At 46.0% G+C, this 26,028-nt stretch overlaps 1 protein-coding gene across 1 annotated transcript; it reads left to right on the top strand.

Moving 5' to 3' along the window:
- The first annotated feature begins 720 nt into the window (after nucleotides 1–720).
- LOC148045373 (maestro heat-like repeat family member 5) lies at nucleotides 721–24,726 on the top strand. Its single transcript, XM_087715089.1, has 21 exons — nucleotides 721–774; nucleotides 2,816–2,923; nucleotides 4,894–5,010; nucleotides 5,486–5,608; nucleotides 6,163–6,312; nucleotides 7,177–7,296; nucleotides 9,078–9,157; nucleotides 10,438–10,573; nucleotides 11,908–12,003; nucleotides 12,155–12,259; nucleotides 12,777–12,912; nucleotides 13,762–13,868; nucleotides 14,193–14,342; nucleotides 14,872–15,026; nucleotides 17,004–17,151; nucleotides 17,508–17,689; nucleotides 17,924–18,061; nucleotides 18,742–18,856; nucleotides 22,307–22,450; nucleotides 23,019–23,195; nucleotides 24,531–24,726. Exons 1-21 carry the CDS (start codon nucleotides 721–723, stop codon nucleotides 24,684–24,686), a joined length of 2,697 nt encoding a protein of 898 aa, XP_087571215.1. The 3' UTR covers nucleotides 24,687–24,726.
- The last annotated feature ends 1,302 nt before the right edge of the window (nucleotides 24,727–26,028 follow it).

The following is a 26,028-nucleotide window of genomic DNA, read 5'->3' as shown; positions in this document are numbered from 1 at the left end:
TAGGTGCTCCCATATTACACCCCTTTTAGGCAGACTGCACTGGTTGCCGCTTGTCTTACAGGTGCGATTCAAGGTACTAATTATGACCTTTAAAGCGCTCCATGGCTTAGGCTCAGGATACCTAGAGACCACCTACTGCCACCGGTAGCCTCCCACCGTCCATTGCGATCCCACAGAGTTGGCCTCCTCAGGGTGCCATCAGCCAGAGTGTCGGCTAGTGACCTCCAGGAGGAGAGTCTTCTCTGTGGAGCGCCTTTCCTCTGGAATGAGCTGCCCCCGGAGCTTCGTATAATCCCCGACCTCCAGTTCTTCTGACGCGCCCTAAAAAGTTGGCTTTTCCAGCAAGCCAACCTCTCCTGAACAAAACAAGATAAATTATTGATCACTGTTAATTTTAATTCGATTTTTTTTTAAAAAAATGTCATTGTCAATTTTAATTGGGTTTGGGATATTCTATTTAAAATTGTTTTAACTTTGGTATTATGTGTTTCTTTTAATGTTGTACGCCGCCCTGAGTCCTTGGGAGAAGGGCGGCATATAAATCTAATAAACCTAAACCTAAACCTGAACCTCTTCCCTTCAAGAAGGCTCCTCCTGCCCAATTGCCCCTCGATCTCATCTTGTGTCTCCTTCCCAGAACTCTCGGATGAACATTTCCAATATTTATGGGCAAGAAAGCGGTGGTTCAAATGCAGACAGAAGAAAGAAATATTGGACTCGATGGAGGAGGCAGAAATTTTGGATACCATCTTGGAACATCTTCATCCTCTCCAGGTAAGCAGGGGTCACTGGGGTCCCGGAAGTCCTTTGTGGAGAGATTGCGGAAGCCACTGCTGCCACGATGGAGATAACTGACCCCCAAAGTAGACAAAGGTGGTTCTGGAGAAGTGGCTGTACGATGGGGCCCTTGGTGGGAGGAGCATGGAAGGACCATGGAATGATCGCCTCAACCATTTCAGACTTCTCCTGAACATCAGGACAATGCGATCCTTAGAGTCTGTCACCAGCCCTGGAACGCTCCCAATCCATGGAGAAAACCCAAAGAAGGTGGAGATTTTTGCATATCTGGGATCCCACCTCCAAGGCAAAGGTCTTCTGACCCAGGCTTCCTTAAAAAGCAAGAAGTAGAGTCTTGGTCACAACTGTGAATTCCTTTCATTGAGAGTCAGCCAGGCTTGGCAAACAGTCTTTCAGAGGAATATTTATCTACACGAACCTTATCTCGCTTGGAGAGCTGCCAGATAATCAGTTTCCAAACACAGGGCAAGGCAACACTTGGCACGGAGTCTCTTATAGTCACAAACAGAACTTCCCACTCTTGAAACAGCCAACCAACTGAATGCCTAAGCCCTCGTCTGAGCTTCCCTCAGTCCCCAGGACTGACCCATATTCTTCTCCAACCTTCTCATTGTCCCACCCTATTGCCAGCTCCACTGGAGTGCCACAACAAAAGGGAACATTAATGGAAAGGTGCAAGCAAGGATGAGTGCAGTCTGGATGCATTGGCAAGAACTCACTGATGTGTTACTGGACACACAGATGCCAACCCGTCTTGAATCTAAGATCTACAAGAGAACCATCCTCCTGTTGCACTGTATGGCCCTGAATGCTGGGCAGCAACAGGAGGGAGCAAAGTCTCTCTCCATGCCATGGAAATGCAAATGATCCCTTGGATATCGGGCACCTCCCTTTCTGACCACATCACACATGACACCATTTGACCACATTTTGGTGTGGCACCAATTACAGAGAAGATGAGAGAAGTCTGACTCTGCTGATAAGGACACGTCCCGAGAGCAGCACCTTCCACTGTGGCCAAGGCTGCCAACCAACTAGAAGTCAGTGACTGGTGACCTTGTGGGCATCCAAAATAAGGATGGCAAGAGGCCATCAACAAAAATACGGAAGCTGCAGGCCTTCTCCCAGGTGATGCAGGTGACGGAGCTAAGTGGCCCTCAATGATCCAAAACTGGACCCTGCACCTGTGGGAATACGCTAGGAAGAAGAAGATGGGGCCCTTGGTGCTCCCTGGACTTGGTTCTTTAGTTACACAGATTTCATGACGCAACTACATCATCAGTGCTGGTGAGTGTGATGTTTGCTCCCTGCTTATTTGGGGCAAGCTACTGTGTATAAACAGAGAGCAAACTTCACTCCCCTCTAGTTCTGATTATGTTTTCTAGTTGGGCCATGAAATATCTGCAAGAAAACCCTTCTTCTCCTCCACTCTGAAAACCTTGTACTCCCTTGTACTACTGACAATGTTCCCTATGTGAGGGATGCCCGAATTAATCATGAGCCTCAACCCAACCTTCAAAAGAAATCCAGTTATTTATTAGGAGCTTCATATCCATCCCATCCAAATGGAGCCAACTCTGACCTCACTTTATTGCGTGCTAGCTCTGACCCTGTTTCCCCCTCCCCCAAGGTGGGTCATCAGTCGACGAAGCAATTTCACAGGTTGTAGATGTTGATAAATCAAGGACTACCAACCTCTGGAGACTGGTTGCTTCCTGGCCATTCCAATCGGAGGAAAAAAATCCAGACACTTCATCTCACCATTTGTGGCAGAGCTTTTCCTTCTGTTCCTCTCAAAAGCTCTCTTGGCTCCAGCTGATGCAATCCGGATGGTCCTTCTTAGGGGCTTCGTGTCTGTCCCAGCTAGAAAAGTCGAATCAATGATCCGATGCACCCTGAGGCAGAAGGGAGACCAACCCTCCCCTTGGAAACACAGAAAAACCTCTTCCTTCCTCTGCTCCTTCACTTCCTCACAACTTCTTTTTTGTTGTCCTTGTTGTCGTTGTTGTCAAAGCAGATTCCTGCAGACCACAAAGTCACCAGGGGGAAAATGAGTGGATGGCAGCCCATCAGCCAGAAGCTTTCAAGGCAACAAAGCACTTCCTACTTCTTGTCTAAAGAGAAGGTAAATATGCTGAGCTTTTCCCCTTTTAGGGCGCCAGTTGTCTTAGACAAAGGTCAGAAGAGGACAACTTGCTTATCTCCATCAATTTTTATCTCTTTTCCTCTTCTGTGCTTTGAAATCTAGGGTAGAGTTCCAATCCATCCATCTCCCCTTTCCATATTCCGCTCTTGCCATTGCCAACCCCGCTCACTTTGTTGTCAGTATCCACAGTTTTCTTATCTCTTTGCTCATTTTGTCCTTCCATCTTTCAAATTCTGTCCTTCACTTTCTTCATTTGCTAAACATCCTCAGTTTCTCCATCAGATTTTTCTGTTTTGTATTCCATATTCTCCAATCTCTTCAATTCTCTCTGTCACAACTAATAGATTTTGAATTTCAAACATAATCATTTGCAATATTACAGTTTCTTTTTTTCTGCTGGGCCATTCTTTCAATTTTTCAGATACTGCCACTGTAGGGTTCAAGGCTATTTTAATAAACTTCAAACAGGTTCATTTATTATCTTTATAGATATATTAGTTTGATAATATGATATTTTATATAAACAATATATGGAGATTATGAGAGGAGGTTTAAAAGCTTTATCTAGAATATGTTATAAAGATGTATTGCGATTGGATGATTTTAGGATGATTTAATGGAATATTATCATATAATCCTATTCTAGATTTTGAATATTATATATAAAAGGACGTAAAAACAATTATAGTCAAATTAATGTTGAGATATAATAATTGCAATATACATGAATATAGGTGAATTTAAAATATGTGATTTGATATGAAAAGCAGGTGATGACTATGGAAGAGATGCATGGAAGTACCGTAACCAACTGACACACTTTCTACAATTTGTAATGGAAGATGGCTTTTTTATTTTTATTTTTGTGTTTGTTTGTCCTTGTTCAGAAACAAATAAAAATTGTTTAAAAAAAGAGGACAAATTCCTGTAGCCAACTCTACACTGCCCACTAGTCACGGCCAACTGGCTGTGGGTTAATTCAACAATTCAAATGTTTTCCAATAATGTTAAAAGTCATTTTAACGTTTGTCGTTTCATTTTGTCTCTCCTTTGGCATCCTTTCTTTGATGCTTATGCATCCTTTCTTTGATGCTTCGATATTAGACAGACAAATGAATATTAGAATTACAGACTTGGAAGGGGGCCTTGGAGATCTTCTAGTCCAACCCCTTGCTCAAGCAGAAAACCCTTTACCATTTCAGGCAAATGGTTGTCCAATCTCAACTTAAAAGCCTCAAGTGATGCAGCACCTACAACCTCTGGAGGCAAACTGTTCTACTGGTTAATTGTTCTCACTGTTAGAAAGTTCCTCCTTAGTTCTAGGTTGGTTCTCTCCTTGATTAGTCACAGACTAACATAATAAGAGAGTTGGAAGGGACCTCGGAGGTCTTCTAGTCCAACTTTCTGCTCAAGGAGGAAACCCTATACCCTTTAAGGCAAATGTTGTCCAATCTCTTCTTAAAAATCTCTAGTGAAGAAGCACCCACAACTTCTGGAGGCAAACTGTTCCAGTCATTAATTGTCTTCATTGTTAGGAAGTTCCTCCTTAGTTCTCCTTGATTAGTCACAGAATTACATAATAAGGGAGTTGGAAGGGACCTCGGAGATCTTCTACTAAGATCTTCCACTAAGAAGTTTCTACTTAGTTCTAGGTTGGTTCTCTCCTTGATAAGTTTCCATCCGTTGCTTCTCGTCCTGACTTCTGGTCCCTTGGAGAATAGGTTGACTCCCACTTCTTTGCGGCCACCCTGAGATATTGGAACACTGCTATTAGTGCAACTCTTGTTCCCTACTGAGTGGGCCATGGCGGGTAAGCCATGCTTAGTTGGAAATGGCCCTGTGCTTGACCACACTTGCTCCTTTTCTGATCATCCTTTGTCCTGTTCTTCCTTTTCCTGGATGATGGGTGGAGCTCCCTCAGACTCACAAACTCTTTTTCCAACCTTCAGATAAACCTGTACAAATATTATGGCTTCAAATTGAGGAATACCAAGCAGAAGGACCTTGTAAAAGATCACCTCAAGAAGCTTCTGGCAATCTCACTTGAAGACGAGACAGACAGAGAGGTGAGTGGGAGTGGGCTTCCTGTGGGGGCTGAGACCTGCAACTTTGTGGGGTCCTTGGTGCTCTCTGAGCTTGGTTACAAGAAATGTAAACCTTTTGCGACCCAACTCATTTCATCAGTTCTAGAAGGGAACAGGATTTGAAGAGGGGAGGTGAAGGGAGGAGAAGAGAATAGGAGAGGAGAAGGAGTGGGCGGAGGAAGGAGGAGGGGAGGAGAGGAAGAAAAGGAAGGAGGGGAGGAGGAGGAGAACTGTGGGGTTTTTGGAGTAGGAGGAAGAAGTCTGTGGGGTCCTTGGTGCTCTGTGTGCTTGATTGCTTTCTTGCAGACATTTTATTACCCAGTTAGGTAATTTCATCAGTGGTAGAAGGGCCTGGGGCTTGCAAAGAGGAGGAGGAGGAGGAGGAGGAGGAGGAGGAAGAGGATGATTAAAAAAAGAAAATGCAAATATCCTAATTCACAAGCATTGCTTTGCCTAGGGAATCTCGGAGAGCATCCACCTAGCTGCACACCATCATCTTCCCGAAATTCTCTTGGTTCTCAGGGAGGTCGGTAACATCGCACAGCCCAAGAGACCATCTCTCTTGGAAGACTCCCATGAGGTAAGACAAGGGATGGGGTTCCAAGGTCCAAAACTCAGTAGAGAAGAAGGCTGGGGGATTCTGGGAAGGAAAGTCCTAGATGTTTAGAAGGATGGATGCTCCAGGCGATCTGGTCTCTTCAGGCTAGTCATAGATCTCAAAGACCTGAGACCAGCGCTGAGATTGTAGGTGGGGCTGGAAATTCTCCACCTCCATCTCCTGGAGGACCATTTTATAAGTCTAGAGAAGATCATGAATTGTCCAACAAACGTCTCAAGTAGACTCAAAGGTGCTTTTTCAAAGGGCTTGGACTTTGTTTGTCCTTGAAGACATTTCGCTTCTCATGCAGGAAGCTTCTTCTGTTTTGACCAAAGTCAGAACTGAAGAAGCCTCTTGGATGAGAAGCGAAACCTCTTCAAGGAAAAAAAGAAGTCCAATTGCCTTTGGAAAAAGCCCCTTTGGGACAACCATGACCTGGATGACTAAGAATCTCCATCTGTTTCCATCCATGGCTTCTTGTCTTGTCTTCTGGTGCTTTGGAAGAGAGTTTGACCCCCTCGTTTTTGTCCTGGCAGGACCCACAATATGTGTCTGACAGAAGGATTAGGACAACATTAATCCTCTGCTATGGACAAGCAGCCCAGGGAGCCTCCCCTGAAGACCTGGGTGATTTCATCCAACCCATCGTGTCCGAAATGCTTGTCCAGTACTCCACTATGAACAAGGTAGGCTGGTTTCCACTGGAATTTCTCTGGATTTCAGTTGATGGTGAAAAAATATAAGAAACGTCTGTAAAAACCAACCAAGCTCAGGGAGCACCAAGGGCTCCACAGTTCAACCCTGAGCTACAAATATCCCCTTTTGGTGAACAAGGACAACCTGACTGCAGTTCTTAGAGGTTGCTGGGGAGAATCTAGTTTAAAACAAGTGACCTCCAGCTCCCAGTTATGCCTCCCATTCAGATCTGCTTCCTGTTCCAATTGCCCTGGAGATGATGAAATGCTAGGGGTTTCTTTATCTATGGTCATATCACATTCATTACACTCAAGGCAGCGCATTATCCTCTTTCTTCCTTTTCACACAACCACAACAACCCTGTGATGTGTGTTGGATTGAAAGAGAAGAACTGGGCCAGATGTGGACTCACCCAGCTGGCTCTCATGCTGAAGGTGGGACTAGAACTCACAGTCTCCTGGTGATTGGCTCAGACAGTTGACTTTCATGGCTATAGTGGGACTAGAACTCTCCATCTCTTGGTGATTGGCCCAAAGTCTTTCAGCTGCCTCTCATGCCTAAGGCGGGACTAGAACTCTCCATCTCTTGGTGATTGGCCCTAAGTCTTTCAGCTGCCTCTCAGGCCTAAGGCGGGACTAGAACTCTCCATCTCTTGGTGATTGGCCCTAAGTCTCTCAGCTGCCTCTCATGCCTAAGGCGGGACTAGAATCCAGAATGTCCAGGGGGTATTTTGATTGGGAGCCCCCCGGAGTTCAAGAAAAAACTGTCAGCTATGTAAAGGTTGAAATAAATAGATGCACCCTCTTCCCTCTGGTGTCTTCTCACCTCACCCTCTTCCCATTTGGGTTTCCCAGGACGAAGGCCTGAAGAAAGCCTTCATGAGGTCCATCATCATGGTCACCAAAGCGGCTGCCCTCAGCAGGAGGCAAGACCTCCATCTGCCCCAGAAACAGGAATTGGTCACCAAGATCATCGTAAGTGGGGACGGGGGGCAGGTGCTCCTGGCGCATTTAAGTTTGAAAGAGAATTTGAACTGAATTTAGTTCTAATCAATTGGGCCCCAAACGATTCTGTTGCTAAGTGGGACAGCTGTTAACTGAATTCTGCCCCATTGTATGACTTCTCTTTCCACCGTTGTTAGCTGAATCACTGCCGTTAAATTAGTCACACGGTTGTTAAGTGAATTTGGCAACTCCTTTGTTTTTATTATTAGTATTTATTTTTATATCCATAGACAGACAGACAGACAGACAGACTGACTGACTGACTGACTGACTGACAGAAAAATAGATGATGATGATGATGATGATGATGATGATGATGATGATGATGATGATAGATAGATAGATAGATAGATAGATAGATAGATAGATAGATAGATAGATAGATAGAGTTCTGACCCCCTCCTCCATCCAGTAACGAATGCCAAGACAAATTTAAATGGAATGTACTTTATTAGCAAGACACCAAAACCTCGGTGGCTGAAAGCCAAGCATAACAACAGATAAGGACTCAGACTCAGACAAGCCTCGGCAGCAATCCAGCCTGCCAATCTAGTTACAAAAGTTCTCCAACTTTTAATCAATGCGTTAACTTCTGCAAGAGGGTCGTGTGTACAAGCAGTCCTTTTTATAGTCTGGAGAGGAGCCTATAGTCTGGAGAGGAGTGCAATTACCTCCTGTAACTGCGCAACTGTTCCTGGCGCCTAGTAGCTCTTCAGTGCCAAGCATCCAGGAACAACTCACTGCTGACCTCAGGCTCACTCTCCCTTGTTTCCTCCTCACTGGTCCAAGGCTCAGGCGCCTGGTGGCCAATCAGCTTCTCTATGCCCTGCTTGGAGTTGGAACCCTGTCCAGGGTCCTCCACATCCTCCAGAGCCGACTTATCGGGCCCCTCGCTGTCAGAGTCTGGTGGCAGCTCCAACGGCTCCTGCTGGGTCACAACAGATAGATAGATAGATAGATAGATAGATAGATAGATAGATAGATAGATAGATAGATAGATAGATAGATAGATAGATAGATAGATAGATAGATAGATAGATAGATAGATATGGATGGTGAGCGAGAGAGAAAGAGAGAGAGACAGACAGATAGACAAATATTTAATATATAAAGTAGAATGAAAAATAGAAATGGGAAATTAGGGGAAGAAAAAAAATGCATTGAAACTTTCTAGAAGAAACTACACAGCCAATGTCCAGAATAGCAGAGGGTGGAAGTGTATAACATTAAGAGCGGTGGATTTAATTCCCAGAATTCTCTGGCCTTTAGGGGTCCTGAGAGTTGAAGTTCACAGGTCGTAGTGAAGCCCTAGTTACACATCCCTGACTTAAACCATGGTCAGGAGACACTGCAAACTGCCATCAATGCAGGCTGGTTCCCAAGCGACCAAAATATGATCCTATGATCCCTGAGGAAGAAGAGCCTCTCAGAACTTCAAATCTGGGTCATAAGTAGTCCTTGGGTGTTAGAATTAGAAGAACAAAGTTGGAAGAGACCTTGGAGGTCCTCTAGTCCAGCCAGGAAACCCTATACCACTTCAGACAAATGGCTATTTGGAAATGAAAATTTCCCCTTAGTTCTAAGAGGGATCCTGCAGAGATCCGTCATAATTTTAAATGGTGGCTAAGTGACCAGTTGTAAGTTGAGGACTTCCCATGTCAACCAGGAAAGGCGTAGAGATGGGAATAGTGCCAGCTGGATGGTGGCCACATCTCAGGAGCTTTCTTACACGTCTTTCCTTCTCCTTTCAGGAAGTCATTGAAGATGAGCCCCTGATACCCTTGTCTGTCACAATTCTCCATCAAGCCATCGTCACCATCACCTGCATGAGGTATGTACCTGCACCACCCTCATCTTTCCCCCAGCTGAGGAGGAACTTGGAGTTGCACCAAGTGATGGGATTTCCGTGGAAAGTCCCCGTGCTCTAGAGCATGGGGGGTGGGTCAAACTCCATTTCATTGAGGAACACATCAGGGTTCTGGTGGGTGGGTGGATTGATGGTTCGATGGATGGAGAGAGAGAGGGAGGGAGGGGGAGGGAAGGATAGATAGATAGATAGATCCAGGAGAGCAGGAGTTCAAACTCCATTTCATTGATTTGCTGGAAGAAATGTCCTTCTGGTTTCGGCTCCAAGTGAGGAATAAGACATTGGAGACATGGAGGCTGCTTGGAAAGATGGTTTTAATGGTGGACAGGAGCACATGGCTTGAGTCCTGAACAGAAAAGGTGATAACGTGCTTCAATGTTGGTGGAGAAGAAGAGAAGGGCTGAGGGAGGGGCTTGCTAGGCTTTTTATAACCTGTTCACTCCCACCTCTGTTTCCTGTTCCTGTGTAACAAATGTATTCTGATTGGTTGTCAGACTCCCATGGGGCCATGCAGGGGCACCTCTCTAGGCTGCGTTTTGAATCCAGATTTGGTTGAGTTCTCAGATGCCATTGGGTGAATTGGGTAAAGGGCCAGTATCATCATGCCTTAATCCCATCACTTGGAGCTGAAGGGGAGGATTCTTTATTATGTAAAGGGAGTAGCTTGGTCATCTTAATGGCCCATTGATAAAGGGGGTGGGGGCAGGAAGCTGCAGGGAGCTATTCTCTCTTCCTTTTCACATCCAGGGAAATATTCTGACTTTTCAATATTTCCTAGGATATTTCATTTTTCTGGGAGAGGGCGGGGTGATAACTTTCCATAGGAGGACACATCAGGGCTGTGGTGGGTGGGTGGGTGGAAGGATGGATGGATGGATGGATGGATGGATGGATGGATGGATGGATGGATGGAGAGGGATGGATGGATGGATGGATGGATGGATGGATGGATGGATGGATGGATAGATAGATAGATAGATAGATAGATAGATAGATAGATAGATAGATAGATAGATAGAAGATTCTTTACACTGAGAACAATCAATCAGTGGAAGGGTTTGCTTCCAGATGTTGTGTGCTCTCCATCACTCGAGGTTTTCAGAAAAAGAGAGGACAAGCATCTGACTGGGATGGTTTAAGGACCATTAAGCAAGAGTTGGAGTAGAAGACATCCAAGGTCCCTTTTAGCCCCCTGAGTCTAGGATCTCCTCACACCTCCCTCCTCTTTTCTTGTCTTTAATCAGCCGTATGAAGCCCTCCTTGAACTCTGAGGTGAGGTCTGAAGTGGTCAACCAAAGCATCCGGAAGGTGTTTTCATTGCCAGCTCTCAAAGTAGCCACAATGAAAACAGATAGCCAACCCCCATCATCTCACTCTCAGGTGAGCAGTCCAGATGGAGCAAAGCAATAGGGGATCCACCTGGAAACAAGGATGCAGTGAACAGGATTCCTGATCTCCTCAACAGCCCTGGATCCATCCCTCGAGCCAAAGGTCCCCTTGGCTTGTCCCTTCCTCTTTGGTCTTGAAAGTCTGCTTCCCCTTCTCGTTCTACGTTTCTGGATCCCAGGAGTCCCTATTTTGAAGCCCTAAACATTTCCAGGGGTTTTTCCTCCCCATCATTTCTCTCTTCCTCCACTTCTCTTTTATCTTCTGGTTGAAGGATCTTCTCAAGATCAATTCCCATCTCCTCCCTTTGCCCCACAACAAAAGAAGGGCCATGGTGGGGCAGAGCAACCATGGTCTGCAGGCACTAGCTATGATTCCTAGCAGAGGTGGGTTCCTACCAGTTTGCACCAGTTCGGTAGAACTGGTTCGTCAAATCCACTGAAACGTTTAGAAGAGGTTCCACCATTGGACCCAGAAAGCAGGCCACACCTACAGAAGAGGTTCCAAAAAATTTTGAAATCCAACACTGACACACACACACACACACACACACAGAAAGAGAAAGAAAGGAAGAAATAAATAAAGAAAAAAAGAAAGAAAAAGTGAGAGAGATGAAAGAAAAAAGGAAAAGGGGACAGAGAGACAAAAGGAAGGAGAGAGAGAAAGAGAGAGAGAGAGAGAGAGAGAGAGAAAACACCTGGTCAGCAAGCTACTTCCACCAGGTCACATGGCTGGCAAGCCACTCCCACAAAGGAGGCCACACCCACAGAGTAGGTTCGAAAATTTTTTGAAACCCACCACTGATTCCTAGGTAGTCTCAGATAACCCTCAGAATTCACATGCTTAGCAACCGAATCAGATTTATGATAGTCGGAGTATTATAGGGTCACATGACACCCCTACTGTGACCTTCTGACTAGTAAATAGGGAAGTTGGATTCACTTAACAACTGTGTGACCAACTTAACAACCAAAGTGATACATTTAACCCCTGTGGCAAGAAAGTTCATAAAATGGGGGCAAAATTCACTAATGTCTCACTTAGCAATGGAAATTTTGGTCTCAATTGTGGTCGTAAGATGAGGACTGCTTGTATTTGAATCTCCCAGAACTGTTAAGGAAGAAAAAACGGCCCTGCAAGGTCAGCCACTCCATTTACTGCAGACCTCTGGACTTCAACTCCCAGAATTCCATGGCTGGCTCAGGAAGGTTGGGAGCTGCAGTGCCCCAGTCATAAAGGGGACATCACCTCTGGATTTCTGCCTCTTTCAGGAGCCGTTCCTTCCTTAACGCCCCTCATTCCTTCTGACATTTTCTCCTTTTTTTTAGGATTTCTATCATCAAATAGCCACTGCCTGCAACAACATGCTGACCGGATTGCTGTCTGAAGCTCCCAATTTGGATGCCCTGCAGGAGATCCTGATGGTAAAGAGAGATCTTTCTTGGGGTGGGTCGCCCGGTCAGCCAGATGTTCAGGCTGGATTTGGCCCTTCTGTCCCCCTGTGGAGTCTGTGGCTCTTCCAACTGGGAATGACCCATTCCTCCTTTCCTCCCTCTCCTTCGTTTCCCCTGGCAGCACACAAATCCCTGGATCGATTCTCCCAAGAGCCACGAGAGATGGAGGGCCCTCAAGGCCATCAAGCACCTCTTCAAATTCGTTTTAGAAAATGTCAATTTCGATGTAAGTCTCCCTTTGGGATGAGAAGCAAAATGTTTTCAAAGAAAGGAAACCCCCCAAGAAAGTCCAGCTGCCTTTTGGGAAAAGCACCTTTGGGATGTGACCAGGAGGATACAAGGAGTCCTGCTTGAGCAGAGGATTGGAGGAGAAGACCTCCACGGTTCCTTCCAGCCACTGCGGTTCTGTCATGCTGTGATACTGAGATTCTGTAATTCTCAGGTTCTGTGATTCAAAGATTCTGAAATTCTGAAATTCTCAGGTTCTGTGATTCAAAGATTCTGAGATTCTAAAATTCTCAGGTTCTGTGATTCAAAGATTCTGAGATTCTGTAATTCTCAGGTTCTGTGATTCAAAGATTCTTATATTCAAATATTTGATAATTCTATGATTCTATCATTCTGTGTATCTAAGATTCTGTGGTTCTGTGGTTCTTATTCCCTGATTTCAGCCGGCTGAAAGCTTCATGAGCCCCCTCCCCTTCTCTCTCCTCTTTCCCCTCCTTTCCCCTTCCTTTCTTTAGACCACAGGTGACTTTTCTTTGCTGGGACAACTGGTGGCTTTGCTGGCCCTGCACATTGGCGACAGCAGACCAGAAATTGGCCGGATATCCGCAGAGGTTGCCTACCACCTGCACCACCTCCTCATGAGCAAAATGGGTGAGAACTTTGGACTCCAAGGGTTGACTTGCTGCAAGAAGACCAGGGATGCTCCCTGCCCAGGAGAGCATTGGGTGGCACAGTCTGTGGCTTAGCCAAGAAACGTTGGGTCGTTGGGCTTGGCAGAGATGCCTGGAATTGGCAGTTGATATTGGCATTTTTCAGGGCCAGGGGTCCTTTTAAGAAGGCGATTCTCACGTTGTGAGTCAGCTAGGGAGGAGGAAGAGGAGGGGGGAGAGAGAAGGAACGATGAAGAGAGGGGCAGGGAGCAAGGAGGGGGAGGAGAGGGAGAAAGGAAGACAGGGAGGAGAAGGAGGAGGAAGAGGAGCAGCAAGTGGAGGAGGAGATGAGAAGGGAGGGAAGAGAGAGGAAGAGAGGGAGAGGAAGATGAGGAAGGGGAGGAGGAGGAGGGAGTGGGGGAGGAAATCAAGAGGGAAGGGAAGAGGAGGTAATGAGAAAGTAGCGAAGAGAGAGGGAAAAGAGTTAGAGGAGGAGGAAGAGGAGGAGAAGGACAGCGGGGTCCTTGGTGCTCTCTGAGCTTGGTGGTTTTCTTCTTGACATTTCATGACCCAACTAGGTAACGTCATCAGTACTTGAAGGGAGGGATCTTTTCTCTGTGCTTCCATAAGTATTGATGGTCATCCCCCCTGATGATGTTCCCTAGTTGGGCAATGAAACACCTGCAAGGAAACCCCCCCAGGTCAGAGAGCACCAGGGACCCCTCAGGTCGACCCTGAGCTCCAGATCTTCTCTTCTCTTGCTATGATTAAAATGACCATCAGACGAAGGAAGTTCCCAGGTTCCGAAGGCCAAAATCTGACCTTGCGGTTTCTTCCCCTCCCTCCCAAGCAAAAGAAATGGACAAGAAACAGAAGAACATTGTACATTTGCAGAGGGAGGAATTCCTTGTTTCGGGCTCTGGGATCTTCCACAACAACATCTCCAAAATGGCGAAGGTATGTTTTGGATCAGCCTTTGGCCTGGCTTCCTTTTCCTCCTCCTCCTGACCCGGAGAGCCTCAAAGGAGTCAATCTCACAGTGGGGATGGCATTCTCCCAAGATTGGGCTTTGGGTACCCCTCCCCCCAATGCCTAGGAGGAAGAAAGGGTAGCTGCCATGTTGGCTTCTTTGACTCCATCCGAATCCCACCTGATGGAGGACATGGAATAAGGCTGCATCTCTACACGATGTGCTGTCCCCCAATCTGGGTCAAAGTCTCAAGAGAAGGGCGTCAAAGCTCAAGGCATCTCTGCATGGTCTCCTTTCCTTCTCTCCGATAGGCTTTTGGGAAGCATCTCAGCCCATTGCAGCTAACGCAGCTGCTCTTGGAAACCCTGGGGGCTTTGACACACGTGGACATCTCACACTCTGCGGGGCTGCTCCTCAACGCCATCCTATTGGAGTTTGGTGATGAGGAGGAAATGAAGGAAGTAAGGACATTGCAGGGTTTGGAGCAAAAGGGATGTAGGAGATTTTGTAGAAAACAAAGATGAGAATGGCTGAGACCTTTTTGGCTCAGTGATGACACTTCTTCTGGTTTTAAGAAGGCTAAGGCTGGATAGGAGGCCACTGAGCGATCCTAGGGCTGTTGAGAAAGTTGTCCAAACCTCCCAGAAGAAGGTAAGGGCAAAACAAAGGAGCCATTTTTTTCATGAAAAATAACATTTGGTGAGCCAATGTGGCAGTGGTGAAGGCTCCAGATGTTTTTATGGCTTTGTCAGCCGCCTTGAGTCGTCATGTGCGAATAGGCGGCAATATAAATCTCCTAAAATATACCAATAAATAAAATATCACAGGCAGCTGGACAAATCAGGAGTTTTTTTTAAAAAAAACGTAGGGCAAACTTTGACATTGTGGGGGCCAATTTATTTTCCCCAATGAGTGGAAGTTATCATCCCTACTGCATCTCCAATGGAGACCAACACTGAATCTCATCCTCCAATCTCTCTTTTGCCATAGCTACCCATGATCTTGAAGGAGATCTACCAGCGTCTCCCGAATATTACCCACCCAGCAACCAAAGCCCTCGCCCTCAAGGCCGTATGTCACTTGGCCTCCAAGAGGGTCAACCAAGTTGTGGACATATTGCTGGAATCCTCCGTTGGCTGTGATGGGTAAGAAGAACTTCAAGGAGATGGGCATCCTGTTGTCTTGGATTCCTCAGAGTCTCTCAATCCTTTACAATGGGGTGAATCCCTGTTGCCTTTGAAGCCCTATATGTCCTACGACCCGGGTATCTGCGAGACTGTCTTCTGCCACATACCTCCCTCAGACCAATAAGATCGCACAAGTGAACCTTCTCTGGGTGCCGTCAGCGGGACAATGCCAGCTGGTGGCGCCTAGGAGTAGGGCCTTTTCTGTTGCCGCTCCGGCCCTATGGCATGAGCTGCTCCCTGAGATCTGGGCCCTGCCCACTCTCATGGCCTTTCGCAAAGCCATTAAAACCTGGCTTTTCCGGCAGGCTTGGGGCTGTTGACCCCATGATTGAGGTCCAGCCCCCTCCTGATTGGGTGTTTGTTGAGTTTCCCTTTTTAACCTTGTTGTGCCCAATTGTTTTTAATAATTCTTTTTAATTTTTTTCATTTCTGTAAGCCGCCCGGAGTCCTTCGGGATTGGGCGGCATAGAAATTTAATAAATGAAATGAAATGAAATGAGCTCAGGTGGCGGAAGAGGGTGGAAGTTGGTTCTCTAAGCTTCTGCGTTGGTTTCCAAATGTTTTGTTACCAGGCAAGGTAACATCTTCAATGGAGTTTAAGGAACGCTAGTGCTGATGATCTTCTGCCTGTAAGGGCTTGGTGTGGTCAGTAGGTCTTGTGATGGAAAGGTCACATCAGGTGTGGGTTGTCTCAGGTCAGGGTCATATCAAGTGAGGGTCTTCTGATGGGTCTTCTGATGGACCAGGTGAGAGTCATATCAAGTGAGGGTCTTGTGATGGGGAGATCACCTCATATTGAGGGTTATGTCAGGTGAGGAACTTGTAATGGGTCTTCTGATGGACCAGGCGAGAGTCATATCAAGTGAGGGTCTTGTGATGGGGAGGTCACCACAAATTGAGGGTTATGCAGGTGGGGATCTTGTGATGGGTCTTGTGATGTGGAGGTCATGTCAGGTGTGGACCATATCAAGTGAGGATCTTGTGATGGGTCTTCTGATGGACCAGGCGAGAGTCATATCAAGTGAGGGTCTTGTGATGTGGAGATTGAGGGTTATGTCAGGTGGGGATCTTGTGATGGGTCTTGTGATGTGGAAGTCATGTCAGGTGAGAGTCATATCAAGTGAGGGCCTTGTGATGGGGAGATCACCTCAGATTGAGGGTCATGTCAGGTGAGGATCTTCTGATGGGTCTTCTGATGGACCAGGTGAGGGTCATATCAAGGGAAGGTCTTGTGATGGAGAGGTCATGTCAGGTGTGGATCATATCAAGTGAGGGTCTTGTGATGGGGAGGTCACCTCAGATTGAGGGTCGTGTCAGGTGGGGATCTTGTAATGGGTCTTGTGATGGGGAGGTCAGTAAAGGTCGTGTCAGGTAAGGGTCTTGATGGATGTTTTGATGGGCCATGGGTGTGTCACAGATGAAGTCTTCTTGTGGGAGGTCACATCAGATGAGGGTCGAGATGGGAATGAACTTTGAAAGATATTTTATGACTTTTCTTGTCACATTCGTTAAATGAATCACTGCAGTTGTCAAGAGGGAAACATGGTCGTTAAGTGAATCTGACTATTCAATGTGCTTATTAGAAGGTCACAAAATGTGATCACTTGACTTTGGGATGGTCATAAATTTGAACCAGTTGTCCAGGAGTCTGAATTTTGGTCAGATGATCCTAAGGATGCTGGAAAGTGTGAAAACTGGGAATAAGTCACTTTTTTCAATGACGTTGTTTCTTTGAATGGCTCCTGGAGAAATGGTTGTAAGTCGAGAACTACCTGTGTATATATATTTTTCTGGCATGAGAGCCATTCATTTGGACTTCGGTTTTCCAATCCTTCCTTCTGTTTGGGGGTGGGGGGTCATCTCTCTGGCTGGCCGTCTCTTCCGAAATGGGGAAAGGATCTGATTCCCTCCCAATCGGTTTCTCCCCCTCCGCAGAAATGCCAGGGAGATTTGGGAGGCGCTGGCTGAAGACCCTTATGCCAATCTGAAGATCATGAAGCCCCTCATGAAAAGGCTGGAAGACCAAGACCCCAGCACCGATGCCCTCTCAAGGAGGAATAGCAAGTCCTTCATGCCCATTGCTGTAAGCCCTCCACTGGTGGCTCTCTTTCCCTTGGATCTAGAGGTGGGGAACACCTAAGGGAAGGGGAGAGGGAGGCAGTGGGAAAACTGCTGGGGCTAAAATTGGAGCGTCATTTGGCATAAGCCCCTCCTCCTTTTTAGGTGGAGGCAGATGTTTCTCTTCCTGGGCTCAATGAGAATGTATCTGTCGAACAAAACTCCTCATTGGCAACAGAAAGGGCATCTGGCCAGTAAACCCTCAGCTCCGTTCAGTTGGCCAGAGTCCACCCTGCAAGGGATTCTGGGGAAGAGGAAGAAGGTGATGAATCTAAGTAAACTGGGGAGCCCAAGGTGACTCTCCCTTCATTCCATTTCTAGGCCACCAATGCCCTCTCTTTCCTCCTGTCCCTCCCGAACGCTGCTGAGCTCCTCCCCAACAAATTCTCCAACCTGCTCCTCGCCCTGGTCACGCAGCTGTACTTCCTCCTGGGAGCCAGCAAGAGTGGATCCGGGAGGTCCAGCAGAGTCATGGACCGTTCAGAACAGATCAACCTCTTGAAGTAAGGAAATCTCCTGGGACCAATCTGGATCCAACTGGATATAACTGAAAGGGGAAGAAATAAAGGGAGGCTGATTTGCTATTGTGTTTTGTGGTTGTTGCACAAGCCGCCAAGTGAAAGCTGGAGCTCTCCTGAGGGCAGCGGGAGGCCGGTTGGGGTCAGGGGAAGCATGGCCTTTGCAGGGGGCATCAGCTGAAGCATTGGCACCGACTCTTCTCCCTTCCTTTGATTTAGCACGGCAGTGGAGGCGATCAAAAACCTCATCCTGTCTGCCGGATACAATGAGGAGTATGAAGATTTGACGACGCTGGGATGCTGGAAGATGCTCTTGAGCCCAGATAGTCTGTTTGAGGCCATTTTCCACCTGGTCCGGTAAGAACTTCAGAGTCCAAAGAACTTGGCCTTGAGTGGCAGTGGGTGAGAGAGGGAGGGGAGGGCTGAGGGAGAAGAGGAAGAAGAGGCAGAGAGAGAGAGAAAGTGAGGGAGAGGGGGAAGAGGGAGGGAAGGGGGAGGGAGAGAGAAAGAGAGGAAGAGGGAGGGTTAGATAGAGGAAAAGGAGAGAGGAAGGGAGAAAGAGAGTGAAAGAGAGAGGAAGGGTGGTCAGAAGGAGAGGACGAAGAAGAGGCACAGAGAGAAAGAGAAAGAAAGGGTGGTTGAGTGGGAGGAAATATAGAGAGAGGGAAGGGGAGATAGAGGAGAGGAAGGGAAGGGAGAGAGCGAAAGAGAGGGAGGCGGAGGGGGAGAGAGAGGGAGACAAAGAAAGGAGAGGGAGAGAGGAAGAGGAGGGAAGAAGAAAAAGACAGAGAAAGAGAGGGAGTGTCAGAGGGAGACAGAAGGAGAGAGAGAATGAGATGTAGAGGGAGGGACGGAAGGAGAGGGAGGAGGAGGGAGAGAAAGACAGAAAAAGAGAGGGAGGGTGAGAAATTCTGTAAATGGACTAATTCATTGAGTAATTCATTTATCCATAATTCAGATAATCATTTCTCTAGCTTGGTGATTTTCTCCTCACTCACCAGCAGATCTTATCTGATTTCTCCCTATTTGATCTTTAGGAAACTCTTTGCATACAATAAAGTGGAGATGAAGATGATGTTCAGACATGCCAACACCTACCTGCACCATCCCGACTTAAGGGAGAAGACAATTGGCATGGTGTTCTTCTCGGAGGTGAGGATGCACCACAACATTGTGGAACTCCAGGAAAGTTGTGCAGGATTCAGGGGGACTTTATGATTAGGAAGTTGAAGTTGTGGGGGCTCCATCACTGGAGGCTTTGAAGAAGAGACTGGACAGCTGTTTGTCTGACATAGTAGATGGTCTCCTGCTTGGTCAAGGGGTTGGACTAGAAGACTTCCAAGGTCTCCTCTTACTCTGTTAATCGATGGAATTGGAGAGAAGGAGGGAGGGAGGGAGGGAGGGAGGAAGATTCAATGACCCCAAATTCCGTTTCCTCTTTGCATTATAGACAGTTTTGTATTGCCATTCTGTAGTCTTCGACATAAGACCGTCATAGAACCTCCACTGGTCACTAAGTGATTGCAGAAACCCTCAAGCCAATGCCGTGGTCATAAACTTAGGATAAACCAGATATTTCAGTGATTTTCTTCTACAGGTTGTCCTTGACTTATGACCACAACTGAGCCACAACTGAGCGACTTATGACCACAACTGAGCCACAAATTTCTGTTGCTCAGTCCCTAAGCAGGTTTTGTCCCATTTTACCACTTCCTTTGCCACAGTTGTTAAGTGAATTGCTGCCGTTGTTAAGTTAGTCACACGGTTAAGTGAATCTGGTTTCCCCATTGACTTGGCTTATCAGGCGGTCACAAAACGGATCACGTAACCTCAAAACACTGCGACCGTTAGCATGTGAAGCTGACATCACAAAGATACGATTTCTTCTCTCCCTCGTAACTTTCTCCAGTCCTTCCTTCCTTCCTTCCTTCCTTCCTTCCTTCCTTCCTTCCTTCCTCTCCCTCTCCTCACTTTCCCTCTCCTTTTCCCTCTTCCTCTACTCAATAATCAATTTTAAGGAGTATTAAGGGGTGATATAGTCTATATATCAACAGATTCATATATTATAAGAAAACAATAAGGGGGGGGGATTAAAAAAACAACCACCCTACTCCTTAATCTTAATCTCTTGAGCTGTTTTGGAATAAAAATACCTTCCTCCAAGATCAGGAATCTGTTAAGCCACTCGCGACTCCTGCAGCTTCTCGCTTATTGCATGTGTTGAAGTTCTTTTAACCCAAACCAAAGATGCCTTTTAAAAAACAGGTTTACATCACATTCTTATGCATGCCAGTTCTGTGTGTGAGGTAATTTAAGGTGGTTCTGACAAGTGTCGTCGGCATCTTCATATTCGGTCGCATGGGCAGCAAGCCACTCCCATCTGGTCACATGGGCGGCAAGCCACTCCCACAAAGGAGGCCACACCCACAGAGTAGGTTCGAACAATTTTTGAAACCCACCACTGCTATGGTCGTGCCAAACCAACCTTCTCTTCAGTCTTCCCTACAGGAAATCTTCGGTTTACAAAAGTCTTTCCAGAAACCCCTCCGGATGCCAGATCCAGCTGCTCTTCATGGAGCTCTCCATTCAAGCAGCCATTCGTCCTGGCAGCTAGCCCCACACCCTCTGTTCTTTAATCTTTTTATTGATGGAATTTTTTTCAAACGCTTCTTACTTTTTAAACTGGACTGGATTTTTTCTTCTTCTACTACTTTCTTTCTTTTTCTTTTTTCAATTCTCTAGTGCATATTCTTTTTAAAAACTTTTCTTTTTCTCCTGAAGTTTGGAATATAAAGAGGGGAGTAAAAGTAGAAGAAAAGAAGTTACACTGCCACTTAGAGGCTTGGAGGCTTGGAAACATTGTTTTTCTTTTTTTTTCTTTGCACATTTGATTTACATTTCAAGGTCTCTGAGCTTCTTTATTGAAAATGATAGACAGATGAGCAGGGACGTGCAGTCACTAGAGGCAAGGGAGGCAGAGCCTCCCCAGTCTCCTGAGAGAAAGGAAAGAGTTTTAAATATTTTTGCTTCTCGCCGCTGCCGCGCTCTGCCGCCTCGCCCCTCACCTCCTCCGTCCCCGCTGACATTCTTGGGAGCAGGTCGGGTGGCTGGCTGGCTGGGATGAGAAGAGCGGTTTGTCTTTGTGCCGGCCAGCCGGCCGGCCAAGCAGGAAACAGGTCGGGTGGGGGTGAGTGCTGGCTGGCTGGGGAGGGACTCACCGCTCTTGCCTCACCAACGGTATCCTTCACCGCACGTCACTGCAGATGAGCATGGATTGTTTATACAGGTGCTCCTCCGGGGTACTATCAGTAAAAAGAAAGCCTTGAAAGATAGAAGAATTGCAGTGAACTTGTTTGGAACTTAATCAAAAAGCCTTGGATTCTATATAGTGGCAGTGTATACTATCTGGAGGAATGTTGCAACACGAAAAAGAAAAGAAAGAGAATGCAGAATATTGAACAAAGAACAGAAGAATTGAAGAAAAAGATGAACAAAGAGATAAGAAAATTGGTGATATTGACAGGAGATTGAGGTTGGAAAAGACAAGAGTGGAATATTGTTATGGGAGATTGATAGATCAGATTTCCAAAATATAGAAGAAAAAAGGAAAAAAATTGGGCAGCTCTAATGTTAGAAATTTTGGCAGAAGCATCGGTAATAACCAAAGTGAAGTTGATGCAAGGAACAGACGAGGGGTTTCAAGTCTTTACAAGATATGCAATGAAAAACAAGTTGCCAAGAGAAGTCCATATAAGATCTACCAAGAAAGCAATTAGAACACAAATACTACAAATGGCAAGAGATATAAGATTTCACAACTATTGGAAGGATACAGGATGATGTAATGAAGTGCTATAATAAAAACTAATTTAGTTAGAATATTACGCATAAAATGAATAATAGTTATAGTCAAATAAATGATTAATAATGAAATTCTATATAAATTGTAAGTGAGGACTATGGAGAGGATGCATGAAAGTTTTGTAACCACAGATCAATAATTTTATATAGAATACAATGTAAAGATGTAATATTACTGGATGGTTTTAGGATGATGTAATGAAATGTCATAATATAAATCTATTCTAAATTTAGAATATCTCACATAAAGAAGTAATAATAACTATAGCCAAATAAATGTTAAATAATTATAATAATTGTATACATATATATTAGATTGATAATATGAGATTCTATATAAATTGTAAGTGAAGACTATGGTGAGGAGGCACAGGAGTTTTGTGACCAATTGACATACTGTATGTGACTGGAGGGTGGTTTTATGTTATATGTTTATTTTGTTTGTTTAAAAATTAAAAAAAGAAAAAAAGAAAAAAAAAGAAACACTGTGACCGTCATAAATACGGACCGTCAAGTACCCAATTTTTGATCAGGTGACTGTGATCAATGGTCATGAGTCTGAAAAATGGAGTTGTCCCTTTTATCAGTGCCATGGTGACTTTCCGCCATCACTATATGAGGACTGTCTTTTCTTTTCCTCTCCCCATAATGGCTGAATGTGGCATCTCTTCATAGAGGCTCTGAGGAAAGTTCTCTTCCTTTGCTTGGTTAATAATCCATCACTCCACTCTTCTTCCCCAGCTTCTCTCTCACCCGGAGCTTGGACACTTGTTCATCATGAAGGACATCCTCAGGGTCCTCCAAAAATGGATGGCTGAGCCATATCCCCTCATCCAAATATTTGCTGTTCGTGGTCTGGGGTATCTTCTCCAGCACCCCTTTGAGGTAAGAGATGGGGGGTAGGAAGGGAGGGACTTTCAAGGGAGCAGCAGGTGTGACCTCACTCTCTAGGAATTCTACAAGGTTAGGAAGGGTAGAAGGAGGAGAAGAAGACAACCACCAGAAAGAGGATGCCCTCAGCTACAGTGGCCTCTCTTCTACAAAGATGGAGGCATCCCTGGAAGATCTGAAGGATCAATTTGGAGACAGATCCTCTTGGAGGACATCCAAAGCAGAACAAGAAGCAATGGATGGAAACCAATGAAGGAGAGAAGCAACCTAGAACTAAGGAGAAATTTCCTGACAATAAGGACAATTAACCAGTGGAACGACTTGCCTCCAGAAGTTGTGGGTGCTCCAATACTGGAGGCTTTCAAGAAGAGACTGGACAACCATTTGTCCAGAATAGTGTAGGGTCTCCTGCTTGAGCAGGGGGTTGGACTAGATGACCTCCAAGTTCCTTTTCAACCCTGTTATTCTATGTTCTGTGGGCTTCTCTGTGTTTGTCATTCCTAGACTCAGAGAACTCCAGTGACCATGTTTAATCGTTCCCTCTTTTCCCTCCTTCCTGCAGAATACGATGTTAGAGCCGGTGCTAGTCCCTGTGGTCAACTGTGCTTGTCACCCAGACAAGTCTGTAGCAAAAGAATCACTCCGGACGCTTCAGTTCCTTTTCCGGCATCTGAATGCTCAAACCTATGGATGGAAAGCTGTCAACCTTATTCCGGTCCTGGGGAATTATTTTGCTGATGTACGTCAACCAAATCACAACAAACTAATCCACCACCCCCTCTCTCTCTTCCTCTCCCACCCTCCCTCCCTTCTCTCTTTTTCTTCCACAAAGATCGCCTGGGTACCATCTGAAGAATTCTAATTTTATCAAAAAGTCTTAGAAATAGTTCAGCAACAACTGTGTTGTTCTCATCTAAAAGAGTGTGTGAGCTTGCAGATTATCATTGAGCCCTTCCAGAGAGCTGGAGAAGTGCCAGATGAGGTGGAAGAGAATGAAGGTTGCCACTCTCTTCAGCTTCACCAAACCACCATCAATCACCCTCCATATTTATTAAAAATCCCGATTGGTGTTGCTTGATCTCAGACACTTTAAGGTGTGTGGATTTCAACTCTGCTGGCCTGAGAAGGTTGAAGTCCCCACATCTGAAAGCTGCTCAGATTGGGAAACTCTGGTCTCCATCAGTATTTCTCCCTCTTGGCAACTTGGAGAGGTGAGGACTTCAATTCCCAGAATTCTCCAGCCAGCATACTGGAGTTGGAGTCCTCACATCTGAAAGCTGCAAAGATGGGAACCCCTCGATCACACCATAGAGGTTGGTCTGCAAGCCTTTTACACCCATGGCCAACCATTGGCATGGCCTTGTCTAGAGAAACAGTTGCCAGACTCCCCTTGCTTTGTCTCGTGAGTGGGAAACTGAGGCAGATCAGATGAAGAGGATGGGAGTTACGAAGGCTTTTATTGTAGGTTTAGTGGATCCCTCCCTGCCTTTCTCTTTAAGGAAACAAAGGAGAATCAAATGTGAGACGTTTTCTCGCCTGAAATTTCTGCTCTCAGATTTTGCTCAGCTGACTGTTAGAATTAGAATAAGAATAAGTTTATTTATAGGCCGCCCTTTTCCCTGAGGGGACTCAGGGCGGCTAACAACTTATATGGGAGGGATACATACAATAACATATAACATAACACATAATTAAAAGAATAAACAACATTCATTCAGCATTCGGGTGGGGGCGAATTATAATCTTTACCCCCAGGCCTGACGGGATAGCCAGCTCTTGAGGGCTGCGCGGAAGTTCTGAAGGGTGGTGAGGGTACGAATCTCCACAGGGAGATCGTTCCAAAGGGTCAGAGCTGCTACAGAAAAGGCTCTCCTCCGCGTAGTGGCCAGCCGGCACTGGCTGGCAGATGGCACTCGGAGGAGGCCTAATCTATGAGATCTAATAGGTCTCGAGGAGGTAATTGGCAGGAGGCGGTCTCTCAAGTGTGTGTTGCAGTTTGTTCTTCTAGGTTCTCACAACACCTCCCACTTCCTAAATGCTATTGGAGGGACTGACACATTTCTCTTCCTTGTAGGAGGACACCGAGTTGCGCAACACCTCCATCACCCTTTTTGGCCTGGTCTTAAAAGGGGTCAAGAGGGCAGAGGGGAATCTGACCAAATCCATCCTGCACAACCTGATTCCTCTCATAATCCAGTTGGCTAATAGTTGGACCCGAGAGGTGAGTTGAAGGGCGGGGTCAACTAAGTTCCTGCTCTCTTCATGCTCCCTTCTCCATGAGACCACGCTGTACCCCCATCTTTACTCAGAGCAATGTGGTTGCATCATGTGGACCCTCTGGAAAAGGCAAAGAAATTCTGCAAACCTGAAGTTGTGAGGTCCTTGGTGCTCTCTGAACCTGGTTGTTTTCTAGCAGGCCGTTCCGGACCCAACTAGGTGACAGCATCAGTAGGTTGGAGGGGAGGGTTTGATCTCTGCTTAATGCTGGATCATTTTGATGTGGGTGTAGGTTTTCTGTTGGGTCATTCTTGGATTAGGGGGTTGTTTTCTTCTTGATGGTTTCCCTGGTACCAATATAATATGATCAGGGTTGAATTGTGGGGAACTCTGGTCTTCGGGGGGCCCCTTGCCCTGCCATAGCTTCCTCCTGGGGTGGCTCATCCCCTTTCCCACCCCTGAGCAAGGAGGAGGCTGGGCTTTCTCTGCAGAAGATGGACAACCTCAGAACCGGCTCCTCTGACGCCTCCTTTCCTCCCTTGGCCCAGATCTCCAGGAACACCCTGATCTCCTGCATCTCCTTTATGAAGTGGGAGGAGGTTCCAGAGACTTTGTTTGACTACGAGATTTACACCAGTCTCCAGAGCATGTATTCCAGCATCTGCTCGGAGGTGGTAAGTAGGAGCCTAGCTGGTTCCTTTTCTTCCGGATTAGAGTATAATATATTTTCTTTTTCTCCTGCCTTTCTTCTTTAGATAAATCATTCAAGATGGTGGACGTCCCTAATGCTTCTCCTCCCCCTCCCCATCCTCTAATTTCCTTCCCAACAACCCTGGGAGGTGGGCTGCCCTGAGGGAGAGGGACTGGACCAAAGTCACCCAGCCAGCTTTCATGCCTAAGGGCAGGACTAGAACTCCCCAAGTCATCCAGGAGGCTTTCATGAGAAAGGTGGGACTAGAACTCACAGGCTCCTGATTTGTTTGCCTGATGCCTCAACCACTAGACTAAACTGGCTAGAGGGATTCTTCTTGGGTTGTTGCTCCCTTGGGAACACCAGAGGTTCCATGCCACCATGAGGACTATAAACCTTACTGATTTGTGCGTTTGAGGATCAGAAATGGTAGTTTGTGGAAAAGGGAAATTACGATGTAAAGAGGGCAAAACATAAATGCATTAATAAGATCAGAAGCCATTTCCTTATCATCTTTCTTTCCCTTTTCTTTTTCTATTTTTTTTTCACTATCTACTATTTTTCTTTATTTTCCTTTATGGTTTTTACTTGGATAAAACTGTCTTTAATAACATAAATGTGTTTGTGTGTGTATGTGTCTGTGTGTGTGTGTGTTTGTGTGTGT

The sequence above is a fragment of the Thamnophis sirtalis genome, unplaced genomic scaffold, assembly GCF_051295495.1.
Source record: "Thamnophis sirtalis isolate CommonGarterSnake01/CBP01778 unplaced genomic scaffold, rThaSir2_p1.2 scaffold_5, whole genome shotgun sequence".
In the NCBI taxonomy this organism is placed as follows: domain Eukaryota; kingdom Metazoa; phylum Chordata; class Lepidosauria; order Squamata; family Natricidae; genus Thamnophis; species Thamnophis sirtalis.
This window is presented reverse-complemented; position numbering and strand designations above follow the sequence as displayed.